Genomic DNA, 16,611 nt, shown 5'->3' on the forward strand with positions numbered 1-16,611 from the left:
GGAGCACATCAGAACATCCATACAAAGTCAGAGTGAGTGTGTGTTGTAGTGCCAGGCCACATCATAAACAGCAGAAGAGAGGGTATGAGGTAAACACACAGATGATGCAATGGAAGAGACTAAACACCTAGATAGTTTGTTTAGGATGTCACACGCTCAATATTAGCATGTAGCACGTGTTCTAAATTAACATATTTTAATAGCTCCAGTTACCCTATAAAGGAGGAAGAGGAAACCGTGACACAGGCAAGGAAGTAGAAGCAAGATAACAGAGTCAAGAAACAGACAATTGAGAACGTGAACATGGCATCAGTTTCTTCAATGATAGCTCAATATGGAAAACATTTTGACCCCCCAAAAAAGTTTAAAGAATATTGTAGCGCTGAGTCAGGTTTTTGGGAAGATACTGTAGGATTTCCACTGAAATGGCTCGTCAAAACCTTCAGTTCAGGTATGTAAGACTTTTTAGCTGCCTTCCAATTTTGTGATTCTTCTTACTTCAGTAGCTAACTTTTTAATGTTAATGTGAGCCAAACACCGGAAAATAGCGGTTTTATGGTAATGGCAAATAATGCAAGGTGAGGTTATTACCTTGTGTTTTGTGTCTTCTCCCATGCGAATATGGCCACCTATCCGATGGTAATGTTGTCATTATCTTCCTGCATACCGTGTGCAGCTTTAGTGCATCACTGATGTGGAAAAACTGCATTAAGATATAGCAGGTGTAAAGATGAGCTTCAAAGTTGATAAAATTAAAAAGAAGTGCAGTTTCCATATAGTTTTACTGCTTATACTGTAAAAACTTCTAAATGTTATTCTAGATCGAAGAACCAGGCTGAGTTATATTATTGAATTTTCAATACAAATCAAACAAGTCTTTGCTGAGAACATTATTTTGTGCTGTAATTTGATTGTGTTGTTTAATTTAATTTAATGAATAGAAAAATAACACTGTGCACATAAAGTAAAACATTATATTACTTTAATTTAATTGAAACTAATTTCGTTTAGAGCTGCAATCCAATATCCGATATCCAGGCCTCCAACTCCCGACCATCTGTAGAGGGCCCCTTATGTTATTATAGTTTCCGGACCCAGGCATGTTGATATTAAAAATGCCCGTTGACATCAACAAAGGTAAACAATGTGAGGGGACACATGGGTCATGTTAGAAGATTTCACAGAGATAACTGTGTTACTTAGAGGCACAAGACAAAATCTCAGCAAAGCTTGCTGATCCTTCCTTGCTTTTTAGAACAGTTATCGTATCAGTGAGTTTATTTGGTCACTATTTAACCCATGGGCCAATACATAAAATATACTATTTGTCTGGCTAACTTGTAATTACCAGATTAAATGCCTGCAGAAGGTTGGACGAATGGTCTGCCAAGATGGTAGCCGTAAAGATGGATAAAAAAAATTCAAATTATAATATAATCATAAAACCACTGAATTCCATGGAAAAACAAAGGCTAAAATAACTTTATATTTATGTTTGCTAAAAATATCTTAGAGGACATGCAGATTAGCATGTTCTATGTAGTGGTCTTCAAAACATACAGTCTGGCACAGAAGAGGCCAACCACAAAATACAAGCAATTGTGTTTCAGAATCTAACTCTTGTGTTGCAATTTAAAGCCACAGGTCATTATTGACTCCACTCTGCCAAACCAGTGAGGTAAGCCTACAACAGTAGTGACTCTTTGGAAAAATATGCGGCCACACAGGTTCTGCCAAGTAACTCTTGACCCATAGGCCCAGACTCTTGATCTAGATTTGAATTTAGGCTACGGATGGGATTCATATGTGTTTCTTGATCCAAATGCGACATTGTCAAGCACAAAGCAAACTGGGAAAATCCTACCATTTCTCCCAACCACAACTTTTGTGCGATATAAGCCCCTGAATAGGTCCATTGACATACCAAAAGCCTTCACATGATGCCGCCTTTTTTTGTGTCCTATGCTGCACCTCATTTAAGGTACACTAATAAGTCAGGTAAAATAATTCAGAAGGGAGTAAGGGCATACGGGATATAAAGAAAAATCTGGTGCAAATGAGACTGCTTGGTGTATCGGTAAATTATACAAAATTAAACTTACATTTGAGTGTGAAATTCTATCAGTGACCATCATGTGTGTGAAAGTTTGTTTTTTCCGGGGTATGTGCTCTGGGTAGGCTCATTTTACTCACTAAGCATCCATATGTCTCCTTAGTGTTGAAAAGTGGGTTATTAGTAGTAGTAACTATGCAGCTGCCACTGGCAATAAGTCCTCTAACACAGTCTAGGGCACAGTACAGATCTCAATAAATTGTTCCCATGCTCAACCCTTGGTAACTTGGCTGGGAGCAGACAGGCTTAACCTAGGAGACAGGTTTAAAAAACCCAATTCAGTAAATAATTAAAACACAATAAACAATAAAAATCCCAAACGAATTTATTAAAAATAGGAACATTTGTTATTTTTAAAATGACACCAAGACAACAAAAGTCCAATGTAGGACTTACGAATCTATAGCGCCACTTCGGGACACCTGGTTACGCTTGACAGGGATAAAGTTAAAGTATTAGGTTGACGGCGATGGAACCCTGGTCGGATGCCCTTCTCTGTAAGCCGCAGTCAAGATTTTACGGTGGTGGTGCGGGTGCCGCCGCACTGGCGGTCTGACTGCTCCATTACGACTTGGGCAGTCAAACTGCATTGGCACCACCACAAACGGGCGGTGTTGCGACATTCTTGAGGCCCCAATATGCTTGGCAGGGTTGCTGCAGCCCCTCCAAACATATTCAAAGTTTCCTTTCTGCCAAGGTTTTCATGGTGGTAAGCCTGAAAAGTGTAGTGGAGAGGAAACAAAGGAGCCCTAATGGGTCCCCTGGTGTCTTTGCACCTGGGTATGGATGCAGGGTGGCACATAGTTGCCCCCCCTGTTTGTATGCACCCCAGTTCGAACAGGGAATGGAGTTGAAAGTCCATGCTCTGCAGGAACCTGCAATGGTGTTCCTATTGCGATGCCTGTTACGGCTTTCATGTGAGTTTTTAATCAGCCACCGCTGTGGGCCAGCCGACGCAGGACCGCCTGACCTGAATTCCAGTTGGAATCCGGCAGGCGGTCTAATTATGGCTTTGGTGGTGCAGGAGTGGGTCTCAGGTCTGGCGGCCCTCTTCTGCACAGCCAGAGTCATAAAAAGGCCCTCAGAATCTTTTATGGACTTTTTTCTGCCGGGGTCCCTTGATGCTGTTCACCAGTCCGGATTCAGTGAGATGCAGGCGAGTAGTATTTTAAGTGTTTCTTTATTAAGTTCAGGTTGCAGGGTGGAATTCAAGTAAGATGGTTTCCATATACATCTGCCCTTCAGCCTGGTGAAGCTTATACGCCAGCCCCACCAGGAGCAGCCAGCCTGCTGCTCAGCCCATCTTCCAACTGTCACCACTCATCCACCCAGGCACCCAAACATTCCAAGCATCACAGTCACACCAAGATTCCACTCTCAACACTTGCAGGGCAGCTAGGAGATAGGTAAACTGAGATACATATCGTTACATAAACAGGATATAACATATCACCGTCCTTTTAAATGAAAAATAAAAAGAACAATATAACATGGGAGAAACTGTACACAAGAAACTACAAATGTATAAAAGAGTTCAAAACTCAGGGATGCACAGTAAAATACGACAACTGGAGAAAGCCTGAACCATGAACAAAGCAGAAAGGATGAAGAATACATTGACGAGCAATACCAAATAAATTGACAATCAGTCAGCCACTGAAAGATTAGGACCTCTCTTATGTAAGGGTACCTAAGCTAACCTAAATATACGGGAAAAACAGAGCCCATACAACCATCCCATGTAAGATATTTGTGATACGAAAAAAACATGTAGCACAATAAATGATGTAAACAGTAAAAACACACTACCAATGAGGCATCTTGAACATAGGGCCCTGCAGATGGAACTGTAATCCCAAATACACAAGGTGTGGCCTTACAACATGTTTGACCTAAACACTAGGCCCACTTAATACCTTAATACTATGCTCTAGTGTCCATAATAGGCCTGTTAAAGAGATAAACACTGTAAAATTAAGACAAGTTAAAAAATGGATGACCAATGGGGCCAACAAAAGTAACCAAAACTATTTATTGTGAGCGTAATCCGACTTTAGTGGAAATGGGGGAGAATTTCAAGACAATTAAAAACCACCAACTGCAGCTTCTGTTGAAGCAGGAAGATAAGTCAGACAACACTGGAACAGTCTTATCAGAGACCCAAAGAAAAATGTCATACCCACAGCAGCTGAAAAACATGGATAACGCTGAATACAACTCTTCTCACGAGTGTGAAGATCCTTGTAGAAACTCCCCCAAACTGTTCCGGAGCATCATGTAATGCTGGACATTGTAAACGCTGGCAAAAACTGGAATATTGAGGCAGTGCATGCTAGAGAAATGGGCACAGCAATAGAACCGATTCTTGAAGGAGCTCTGTCAAAAATGCAACAGTGTGAAAGTCGGAACGTCACCCAAAATGGCGGCACGCTGCATCGGATGGCTCAAGGCACGTCGGTGTAGCAGAGCATTTGCAATCAGCATGATCTACTGCCTAGCAACAGTGTCCACAGTATGTCGAGCAGCACATCCACACGATCGTCATGCGATTGTGTAAATCAGGAAAACTTGCGCTTAGCAGGTAAGAAGGCTGTACTTCATTGTTTGAGATGGCTTACAGATTAAAAAAAGTCATTGAAAAGTTCCCACCACAAATGTCCCACACATGACGCCAGTTAGATGGCTGATTTTACATTGTAGTGCAATGAGTTTAAAAGTAGATTTCACTATAATGTCCTCAACGCAAAAGTCTCACTCGTGCCTCAGGCACCGTGACAAAGCTCCAGCAGTGAAAATGCACATAGAGAAATGCCAGAGAAGAGTTCTACTCTCACAGGGAAGAGCGATGGCAAAGTGTGCAGAGATTACCCAAACTCGAGCACACGCTTAGATAAATAACGAATAAACCAATGGTTTCCATTACATTTGACACATGTAAATTGTAACTCCCATTTTCAGCAAGTAAAACATTCTCATAAGCCTTTGAAGAATGATGTGGCTGGAACACACGTGAATGTAATGGAAAGAAGTGCGCCTTGGATAGGGTAGTCAGCTGTTTAAAACGTGTATGCTTGTAACAATCACAAAACCAGTTAACCCATACTGATGTAGAAAGTAGCAAAGTTAAAATGTGGAAGTATTGAGGCTCCCGCCACTTACCCACTTGCAGAAATGTCATTTTTAGAAGACCAATGAAGCACTGAAGCACATCCAGGCTGGGACTTACTGCTGCCAAGGACACTGGTGGGGCTTGGAAGCCTGGTGCTTCATTGTAGATGCTTGGTTCTTGGTGTCTGTACGTTTCTTTAGTTTCTCCAGATCCATAAAATAGACAGTTTCTGTAAATCCTATAGTATGCTTGGTTCTTGGTCCAGGTCGTTGCCAAAATATGTTGTATCTTCCCAGACATAGCCGAGTTGTATTTTAAGTGTTTCTTTATTGAGTTCAGGTTGCAGGATGGCTTTGAGGTACAATACGTTTGTTTCCATTTACATCTGCCCTTCAGCCTGGTGAACCTTATACTCCAGCCCCACCAGGAGTAGCCTGCCTAGTGCTCAGCCCATCTTCCAACTGTCACCACTCAGCCACCCAGGCACATAACCATTCCAAGCATCACAGTCACACCAACACCCCACTCTCAACACTCACACTGGCTGAGCAGCTAGGAGGTAAGTAAACTGGGATACATATAAATACATAAGCAGGATATAACACATTTGGAATACGGCAGACATTCTAAATGAGGCTTTGGTGGTGTGGGAGTGGGGCGCTGGCATGGTAGCTGTTGTAAATAGGAAATATCACACCACAGCAATTCTGTAGTAAAGCTTCTTATCTTTTAATTGCAGCCCAGAGACATAACATGTACCTCACCAGCTGACCAGACTCCAACTGTCGAGACTGGAATCTCATCTAGGTGAGGTCATTACAAAGGAACCATAGTAGGATTCTAATTGCATAGGTAGCAACAACATTAAGAAAGGACTGAATTGACATTGTAACAAAAGCATCAAATATACAACACATCTCCTTCCCTTGGAATGGTAAACTAAAAAACAAAACAACATCATGGATTAATACAACAGGAAGTTACTAGACACAATCAAGAATATCAACAAATATAATCATTCAAATATACAGGTGGACAACGTGATCTTGAACTTCTAGTGATATCATTTGTCAGACTAGATTCAGAATACATACCACAAGAAGATGAAGAACTCTCCTGAACAATTTGACTTTGTAAACCAAAATGATGTGATGCATCACCATCAACTGCCTCTCTCCTAAACTCGGTCAAAGGAGGGGCATTTACTTCTTCTTGAGTAGATAACATATACCCACTGCTACTTGGCGGGTTCTCATACAATTTGCCTCTTGAATTTGAAATGTATCCCTTTTGATATAATGCAACTCTACGATAGTTCCACTTTTCACCATTCTCCAGTAACACATAATACGGGAAAACTTGTTTTACTAAAAACGGTCCCCTAAACTTAGTAAGACCTTTAGATATTCGGCCTGGCTTAACCTTTGCAAGATCTCCCACAGAAATTAAATAAATAGATACTTTTTTACTGTTTTGGGATCCATAACCATTAGTATGATTTTTTAACCAAGTAGGTGTCAATTTTGTGTCTGGGGATCTACCTCGCATCATCTCAAATGGAGACTTACTGTCCTGCTTATGCAGAGTGGAACGATAAGCTTAAACCATTTCTTGAACCTTTTCATTTGAAAAACAACCTAATGCACAGGTCATTTGTATTATGCCTTTTACTAATCTGATGACTCTTAAACAAATGCCATTCCCTTGTGGATTATATAGACTTGTGCGACGATGAATTATCACACAATTTTCCAGAAACAATTTCATCTTGTTAGATGTTAACTGTGTACCATTGTCAATTATTAGTAAAGATGGAAAACCCTCAACCAGAAATACTTCTTTTAAAAACTTTATAATACAGTCAGTCGTAATTTCCTTAACAAAGGAGACAGTGAGCCATTTCGAAAAATTATCTACAACAACTATCGCAAAATGCTGATTGCAAGGCAATTCACCCATTGGCCCAATAAAATGCAAGCATATACTATGCCAAGGCTGATCTGGTGAATCAATTTTCCCCATTTGTTGTCCTGAAACAATCTTAAGCCTTTTCTCACCCTCTCTACAGCTTTCACAATGTTCAACACACGATGCTGCATCAGAATCTATAGAAGGCCACCAGAAATTAATCCTTATTCTACGCTGAGTGAGCGTTTGGCCTAAATGCCCTTCATGAGCTAATTTTAAAAGCTTGTGCCTCAAAGAACATGGAGGAATAAACCTGTCCCCTCTCATCAAAACCACACCATTAGAAACTGAAAATGCATCTAAAACCTGTAAAAAAGGTCTCACAGACGGTTCAACTGTACTTTCACGCCTTGTACTTGTTTTTATGAGCTGGACAACTTTCAATAGCACCAAATCTTTCTCCATGCTGGAACACCACTCATCCCTTGAAAAAAGTACCTTCACCAAGTGATATAAAATCCTGAAAGGAAGCTACAGCAGTCTCCTCTTGAAACTCAACTGCAACATCACCAGAGTTTTCATTTTTCATAGGCAGCCTGAAAAGACAGTCCGCCTGGACATTTCTCCAACCTTGAACAAAAGACAATTCAAATTGATAATCCTGCAACCTTGAAGCAAGCCTAGCTAATCTGGGTGAACCCTTACCTGCACCCCCAGGAGCCAACACATTCACTAAGGGCTTGTGGTCAGATCTTAACAGAAATTTAGCGCCCCACACATAGGTTCTAAAGTTATGCGTACCCCAGACTGCAGCAAGCGCTTCTCTTTCTATTACGGAATAATTCCGCTCAGAAATACTTAAAGGACGAGAAGCAAAAGCTACTATTTTTCTTCATTTCCATGTCTCTGTAACAACACAGCACCTAACCCAATGCTACTAGCATCAACCATCAAGATCGAGGTCAAACGGGGTTAACACTTTTGCATCACACAATTCTTTTTTAATATTTTTGAAACAATTGTTATGCTCTTCATTCCAAGAAAATCTTACACCCTTTTTCAATAAACTCCCCAGTACAGAAGTTTTATCTGAAAAATTCTAACTCTATAAGACCCATAAAGGATCTCAGCTGATCTTTGTCTGCCGGACAAGGAGCTGATTCAATGGCTAACAATACGTTTTTCTTAGGTTTGACACCTTCAGCCGTCATTAAATAACCTAAGTACTCTATTTCTTGTACTAAAAATGAGCACTTTTCCTTTCGCAGTGTCAAGCCTGCCTCCTCAATTCTAGACAAAACAGCCTTGAGTACATCATTGCGTTCATTAATTATATCACCAAAAATAGGTATATCGTCTTGAAAGAATAACTCTTTTTTTATGCCCCTAAAAATTTCCGTAACCATCCTTTGTAATACATTGGCTGTAGAAATTAGGCCAAAGGGCAACCTTGTGAATTGAAATGTACCCTCACTGGTTATAAAAGCTGTAAAGTGTTTTGACTCATCATGACGCCGTATCTGGTGGAATGCACTCTTCAGATCGAGTTTACTAAAATACTTTGCACCTTGTAGAGTTGTAACCAGTTCGCCTATATTAGGCAATGGAAATATGTCGGCTACAACACTCTTATTTAATGATCTTAGAGCACCACAAAATCTTATTTTTTTATCAGCCTTCTGCATGATAACCACCGGAAAACCCAAGTGGCTGCTTCAAACGGCTCTATTATATCCCCTTGAAGCATTTCTTCAATGACACTTTTGACCTCTTCCCTCACTGCAATGGGCACCCTTCTTGCTTTGTGCTGAGTAGGAACTGCATTCTCCTTCAATAAAATTGTGTGTTCATACCCTTTCAACTCCCCCAACTCATCCCTGAAAACACTTTTAGCATCAAGTAAGATGTCATTAATATTTAAGTCATCAATTACCATTACTTGCACTTGAGGTCTAGGGTTGACAATGATATGCATATCGTACTGATGCATCCAGCCCAATATGGGTGGACCATCCACCGATACATATACTTTGCCAAACGTTGACCTGTTCTTGGAACAAATCTTACTTTTAAAATATCCCAACAGATCAATCTTCTCTCCTTGATAACCAGTGGGACATATGTCACATTCCAAAAGTGACCTTTCACCCCAAACTTCTTTTAACATTGAATCAGGAATGATTGTCCTTTTCGAGCCAGTATCAACCATCAGATTAATATTTTTATCATCTATGATAAATTCAGCTTTGGGTCTTTTTTCTTGACAGATGCTCAAAACTGGATCATCAATTACTAAAATGTTGTTCAAATCTCTTTTAATTTCACAAACCGTATCATCTACAATTGCTACTCTAGATTTGGTTTTATTCTTGCACATCCTTGCAAAATGCCCTATTTTGCCACACTTCAAGCATTCTTTGTTGTTGGCAAAACAAAATTTTGCATCTGAATTATGCATGTTACTACCACATTTTGTGTACAACTTACTCTGGCACTTGTTGGTAAAACTCTTCTTTTGCACAAAATAACCTTTCTTTTTTACTAAAGCAACTGCACCATCATCACTGTTGTCACTATCTACTAAAACGTTATCTGAAATCTCAGCAACCTTCTGTTCTGAATTACATTTTTGTAACTCTCTCATGCATTTTTCCGATTCTTTAACCACTTTTTCCAAATCTATGGCAGCTTTCAATGTGGGATTCTTTGCCGCCCACAGCCTCTCCTGTATTTTTCGATTGTTACATTGCACACTCAACTGGTCACAAATTAATTCATCCGTCATCTGCCCAAAATTACATTTCACAGATAATTCTCATAACCGAGCAACAAAATCTTCTATGGATTCCTCACTGCGCTGTTTATTTATGTAAAATTTGTACCTGTTCATGACCAGGTTTTCCTCTTTTGCAAATCTGATCTCCAGTCTTGACACTGCCTCTTTAAATTCCTCTAAGGAAGATTGACTGCTTGAGGGTAGAACTTGAAGAAGATATTTAAATATTCTTTGACCTTCTTTTCCTAACGTAGTCATTAATATAGCCTTCTTTCTTTTAGGTGTAAAGTCTTCTCCATCCAAGGCTTCTATATAATTATTAAACTTCTCTATCCAATCTTCGCATGTTATCTGTGGAGTACCTGGTTCACTCAAGAATTGTGGCGGTAAAGCTACATTAACTGGTTGTGCCATTGTTGATATACGCACAAATTATCACCAAACACAATACAAATTTAAATTTTACAGAAAACTAGCTAGGCTGCAAATTCTTATAACATTAAGAGTACTCCTAAAATTATACTTGTAAATATCTCACACCCAAAGACTCACAGTTGAAATAACCATATAATGTGCAGTATAAAATATAATATACACTTATAACCGGTTGTTTTGCATTTGTGAAGAATGCTGGAGTAAAGTTTAGTTGTATTATATCTTCACACATATGTGATAAATATTTCACATAAGTTAACAGCAGTCACTAAATTCGCTTACTACAAATTCTGCTTTCTTTCAATCTGGCTTCTTTGTGTGTGTTTTCGTTTTGAAATATCCCCCCCAAAAAAACGAAAGAATCTAATTTGGGTGAGCACATCACCGTGCGCAACCACGCTCGTCGATTTCTACTATCCCGCGATCCTTTCCGTGAATTTTAACTGTGAGGAAAACGCCAACAATATCGTATACACTGTCCCAAGATGGCTGCTTGCGTCAGACGTCACTACGCTGCGTGAGAGTAACTCCAACAACGTCGTATTAACTGTCCCAAGATGGCCACTTGCGTCTGACGTCACTGCGCTGCGTGACGTATTTGACGTTACCCAGATACGCTGATTCCAAGTGCGCGTCACTGCCCGACTACACTGTTGCCTAGGACGCTGGTAGCTTGGCAACATAAACGTCAGGAAAGCTTCGTTCGCGTGGATCCTTTTTTTTAAACAAATCAGCTCACTGCATCGTCGCGCCAAAGTTATAATATTAATTTTCTCACCCAAGCCTCTCAGCAGTTATATTCCAATTGCCACTTTACATGGCGCGTATCCGTTTTGTACGTGGATACCGTTAGTCTTCTGTAACAAATCCGTGGACAAAATCCTTCCGCTGCAATGACGAAGCTTTTGACGACCTGGTCAGCACCGAGATCTCTCGCCAAATGTTGTAAGTAGGAAATATCACACCACAGCAATTCTGTAGTAAAGCTTCTTATCTTTTAATTGCAGCCTAGAGACATAACATGTATCTCACTAGCTGACCAGACTCCAACTGTCGAGACTGGAATCTCAGCGGGGTGAGGTCATAACAAAGGAACCATAGTAGGATTCTAATTGCATAGGTAGCAACAACATTAAGAAAGGACTGAATTGACATTGTAACAAAAGCATCAAATATACAACAGTAGCCCGCTCCTACACTGCCAAAGTCATAATAAGGCCCTCAGAAACTTTTCTGGAGTTTTTTCTGCTGGGGTCCCTTGATGCTGTTCATCAGTCTGGATTCGGTGAGGGTTTGCTGGCTTGCTTTTCAGGAAACTGCCAGTCAAAGTGTGGAAGTTGGAGCTCCGAAGCTTTTCAGCGGGCGTTCCAGCAGGTCAGTCCCCTTATGGAGGTTTTGTTTAAATTGGCTCCAAACTTCTGGAACTTTTTCCTGAAGTACCTATTGAGGATCCAAAGTGCCTGAAATACAATCTAAGCGTCTGGAATCTCCATGATGGTCCTTGAAAGTTTGGGACTAAAACTCCCACAATGAACCTGGACAAAACCCTTACAAATCCACTGGATGCACTCCAAGCAAAGAATTCTTGGTGGTTATGGTCCAGGTGAGCTCTGCTAACCTCTAGATTGCAGGGAGTCCAGTCTTTATTCCTCTTGTAGGGGCAGTCAGTTAAAATGCAGGGTCTGATGGTGCAAAGCAAGTTTCCAGCTTGGCAAGCCTTCTTCTTCTTTTAGCTTCAAGCAGCAGATCTGAGAGGATCTGCTCTTCTCAGATTTTTATTCAGTGTTCTCTGGGGTCAAGCAGGGGAGCGCTCTTGTGCTCTTTTCCAATGAGGTGTAAAACAACACCCCCGAGCAAGACCACTTCCTCCAGTGTGGCATAATCTTCTCACCTGCTTAAGGGCCGGGTCGCTCCCCTACGCCGAACAGCACCACCTGTGCGCGCTCACCCAGCTGCTACCGCTCCTAGCGGGTGTTCGATCCTCAGGTGCCCAGGATCGCCAATCTAACTGTGGTTTGGTCTGTAGTCTATTGCACTGTTATTTTCACTGTTGTAGCCCACCTGCGCCCCCACCTCCCCTTTTTGTCTTCTGTGACCCGTTTTTTCCTACCGCTGTCCCCCGTGGCCATGACCCCTCCCCACCTTGCTCCCGCCTCCCAGCTGCTCCTCCCTCCCTCCCCGCCTTAAATGGCGGCCACTGCCCAATGTTAGGGGTGACCTCTGACCCTGCTTACGGGCCAGGTCGCTCTCCTACCGCCAAACAGCACCACCTGTGCGTGTTCACCCCGCTGCTACTGCTCCTAGCGGGTGTTCGATCCTCAGGTGCCCAGGATCGCCGATCTAACTGTTGTTTTCCTTAACTGTTATTTTCCCTCCTGCCTGCTTTCATTTTCTGTTTTCTATTGCACTGTTATTTTCACTGTTGTAGCCCATCTGGGCCCCCCCACACCCTCCTTTTTGCCTTCTGTGACCCGTTTTTTCTTACTGCATTCCCCCACGGCCACGCCCCCCTCGCCGCCCTGCTCCTGCCTCCCAGCTGCTCCTCCCTCCCTCACCACCTTAAATGGCGGCCACTGCATCGACATGCCGCTGGTGCGCCGAAGGCGTGCCAAAGGCAAGCCCGTCTGCGCTTGTCCGCACCGGGACCGCGCCCAGAGCCAGAACCCCAAGACGCCAGACTCCGATACGACGCCAACACCCTCCTCACCCTCAACACCGGCCGAGACCACGGCTGCTTTCAGGCAGACCCGAAACGCCCCCACGGACCCTCCTCTTGCCACGCCTGCAACTTTACATGCGACAGAACCGCCAAACCCCCACGGACAGGACCCAACCACCTCCGCTGCATACTCCTCAACAACCGCTCCGCACGCAAACACGCCGTTGACCTCTGGGACCTGTTCGACACCACCGCCCCAGACGTTGCCTTCCTGACCGAAACCTGGTGGAACGACTCCTCGGCACCTAACATCGCCATTGCCATCCCGGACGGCTACAAAATATCCCGCAGAGACCGCAACAACGGGATGGGAGGAGGAATAGCCATCATCCACAAGTTCACCCTCCAGGTCCACACCCTCGCAGACAATTACCTCAACTCCGCCGAACACCTGCACTTCCGGATCCACACCGACCCCAACACCATCCTCAGATGAACTCATCTACAGACCGCCTGGACCCCGGGCCCTCTTCAGCGATTCCATCACCGACCTCGCCAGCACACACGCACTCGCCTCCACGGACTTTATCATCCTCGGGGACCTGACCTACCACCTTGAGAACAACAACGCCGCCAGCTCTGCCACCCTGATCGACAACCGATCGGAGAGGAGTTGGCCTAACAGCTAGGGCGATCGATCTCGAACCTGGGGAACCCGATTCGAGTCTCAGTAATATCGCTAAACCTCCTGTGATTCTGGGCAAATCACTTAATCTCCGCGTGGCTAACAAAATGAATGTGTGTCCTTGTGTAACGTAACTGATGCTATGTAAAGCGCTTGGATACCCGGTTCAGTTTGGGTCGAGTTCGCGCTATATAAAACTCTGCAAAAAAAAAAAAAAAAACCTAGCCAACCTTGGCCTCTGACAGCTCATCACCGAACCCACCCACGCCGCCAGACACACGCTCGACCCCGTCGGCTTCACTAGCACCCACATCGCCTTCAACCACACCACCGAACTCCACTGGACCGACCACAGATGCATCTACTTCACCTTCAAGAAACCAACCACGCACCACCGCACCCAACAGCTGCCTCGCCGCTGCTGGAGCAAAGTCCAGCTGACCTCCACCCTTGCCCAGAACCCACCCACCAACCCCACCGACACAGACGCCGCCGCCCGAAACTTCAGATAGTGGATCAATGACTGCGCCAACACCCTCGCCCCGATCAAGAAACCATCAATCAACCACCTCAGCAAGAAAGCCGCCTGGTTCACCGAAGAACTCCAGACCTCCAAACGAACATGCCGGAAGCTGGGGAAGATATGGCTCCATGACCGCAGACCAGACAGCGACGCAACCCACAAGGACGCCATCCGCAGACATCACCACCTCATCAGAACAGCCAAGAGATCATCCTTCAAAGCCCGACTGGACAACAATGCACACAACAGCAAAGAACTCTCCAACTCCAGCGCCAACAACAATGACATCCCGCCCTCGAAAGATCTGTGCGACTCACTAGCCACCTTCTTCCATCGCAAGATCACCGACATCCACGACAGCTTCAACTCCTCAGCCGCCCCGTCCGCAACAGGCCCCACCCCAAACTCCACCTGCACCAACCAGCTGACCTCCTGGTCCCCCGTCAACGACGAAGAGACATGCAAGGTCATGAACTCCATCCTCTCAGGATCTCCATCAGACCCCTGCCCACACCACGTCTTCAACAAAGCTGATGCAACTATCGCACCCCAACAGCGGAAGGTCATCAACTTCTCCATCGACACAGCGGCATTCCCAGAAAGCAGGAAGCACGCCGAAATCAACGCCCTCCTCAAGAAACCCAAAGCGGACCCCAAAGACCTCAAGAACTTCCAGCCCATCTCCCTGCTCCCCTTCCCGGCGAAGGTCATTGAGAAAATCTCCAACATACAGCTGACCCGCCACCTCGAGGACAACAACATCCTAGATTCATCCCAGTCCGCATTCAGACGCAACCACAGCACAGAGACTGCCCTCATCGCCGCCACAGACGACATCAGACGCCAGTTAGACAATGGCGAAACTTCAGCCCTCATTCTCCTGGACCTGTCAGCCGCTTTCGACACGGTCTGCCACCACACACTAAGAACACGACTCCAAGAAGCTGGAATCCAGAAGAAGGCACTAGACTGGACCACGTCCTTCCTATCTGGCAAAACCCAGAGAGTCCTCCTCTGCCCTTCCGATCCGAAGCCACCGACATCATCTGCAGCATACCTAAGGGCTCGTCCCTCAGCCCGACCCTGTTCAACGTCTACATGGCCCCCCTTGCACAAGCGGCCAGCCAGCACGACCTGAACATCATCTCCTACGCCAATGACACCCAGATCATCCACTCCCTCACCAAGGATCCACACACTGCCAAAACCAACCTCCACGAGGGAATGAAGGCCGTCGCCGAGTGGATGAGGAGCAGCCGTCTGAAACTGAACTCGGACAAGATGGAGGTCCTCATCCTAGGTTCCACCCCATCTGCGTGGGACGACTCCTGGTGGCCAACCACACTGGGAGCAGCTCCAACACCCACGGACCATGTACGCAACATAGGATTCGTCCTCGACTCCTCCCTCTCCATGTCAAAACAGGTCAACGCCATCTCCTCCTCCTGCTATAACACCCTCCGCATGCTTCGCAGGATCTACAAGTTGATCCTGACCGAAACAAGAAGAACAGTGACCCAAGCCCTCGTCAGCAGCAGGCTGGACTACGGCAACGCACTCTATGCAGGAATCCCGGGCAAACACCTGCATCGATTACAACCCATCCAAAACGTCTCTGCCAGACTGATTCTCAACATCCCCCGCTGCAGCCACATCACCTCCCACCTTAGAGACCTGCACTGGCTCCCCGTTAACAAGAGGATCACCTTCAAGCTTCTCACCGATGCACACAAGGCACTCCACAACACCGGACCAGCCTACCTGAACAACAGACTCAACTTCTACACCCCCGCCAGCTCCGTTCCTCCAGCCTCGCCCTCCCCGCCATCCCGCGCATCCAACGAACAACCTTGGGTGGCAGATCCTTCTCCTTCCTTGCCGCCAAGACATGGAACACCCTCCCCACCCATCTGCGGTAGACCCAAGACCTGCTCATCTTCATAAGGCTCCTCAAGACCTCACTCTTCGAGCAGTAGCAGCACCCACCTCGCCCCCCCCAGCGCCTTGAGACCCTCACGGGTAAGTAGCGCACTTTACAAATTCACTGATTGATGGATTGGTCCAAAATTCAGAATGGCTAAAATTTCAGAAGAAGAGAAAGAACTAGTTAAACCAACCTCCAGGTGGGCTCATTTCCATAGCTCTCCTTCCCCAACCACCTGCAAATTCCTGTCTTAAGCCTGTCATCTGGCTGGGTCAGAGGGGCTGGGGGGTAGATGGGCCTGGCATTCCCTGCATGTTCTATCCCCCTTTGAAGCTCCCTGCTTCATGACCCCCCTCTGTCATTCGTGTGTAGCAGAACTCTCTCTAGTTGTTGAAGTGGAGGAGTCTCATCAAAATACCTTAGACCATTTTCCACAGCTAGACCCAGAAACACTCGAGCCTCTGATGGACCAAATAAAA

At 44.7% G+C, this 16,611-nt stretch overlaps 1 protein-coding gene across 1 annotated transcript in view; it reads left to right on the forward strand.

Moving 5' to 3' along the window:
- The first annotated feature begins 262 nt into the window (after positions 1-262).
- Positions 263-16,611, forward strand: part of LOC144753798 (nicotinamide N-methyltransferase-like) — a 56,854-nt gene continuing 40,505 nt past the window's right edge. The window contains exon 1 of the mRNA XM_078641369.1: positions 263-451. Within this exon, the coding sequence (XP_078497495.1) occupies positions 304-451 (148 nt within the window). The 5' untranslated portion in view covers positions 263-303. The remainder of the gene's footprint in view (positions 452-16,611) is intronic.

Source organism: Lissotriton helveticus, chromosome 5_1 (assembly GCF_964261635.1).
Source record: "Lissotriton helveticus chromosome 5_1, aLisHel1.1, whole genome shotgun sequence".
Lineage (NCBI taxonomy): Eukaryota > Metazoa > Chordata > Amphibia > Caudata > Salamandridae > Lissotriton > Lissotriton helveticus.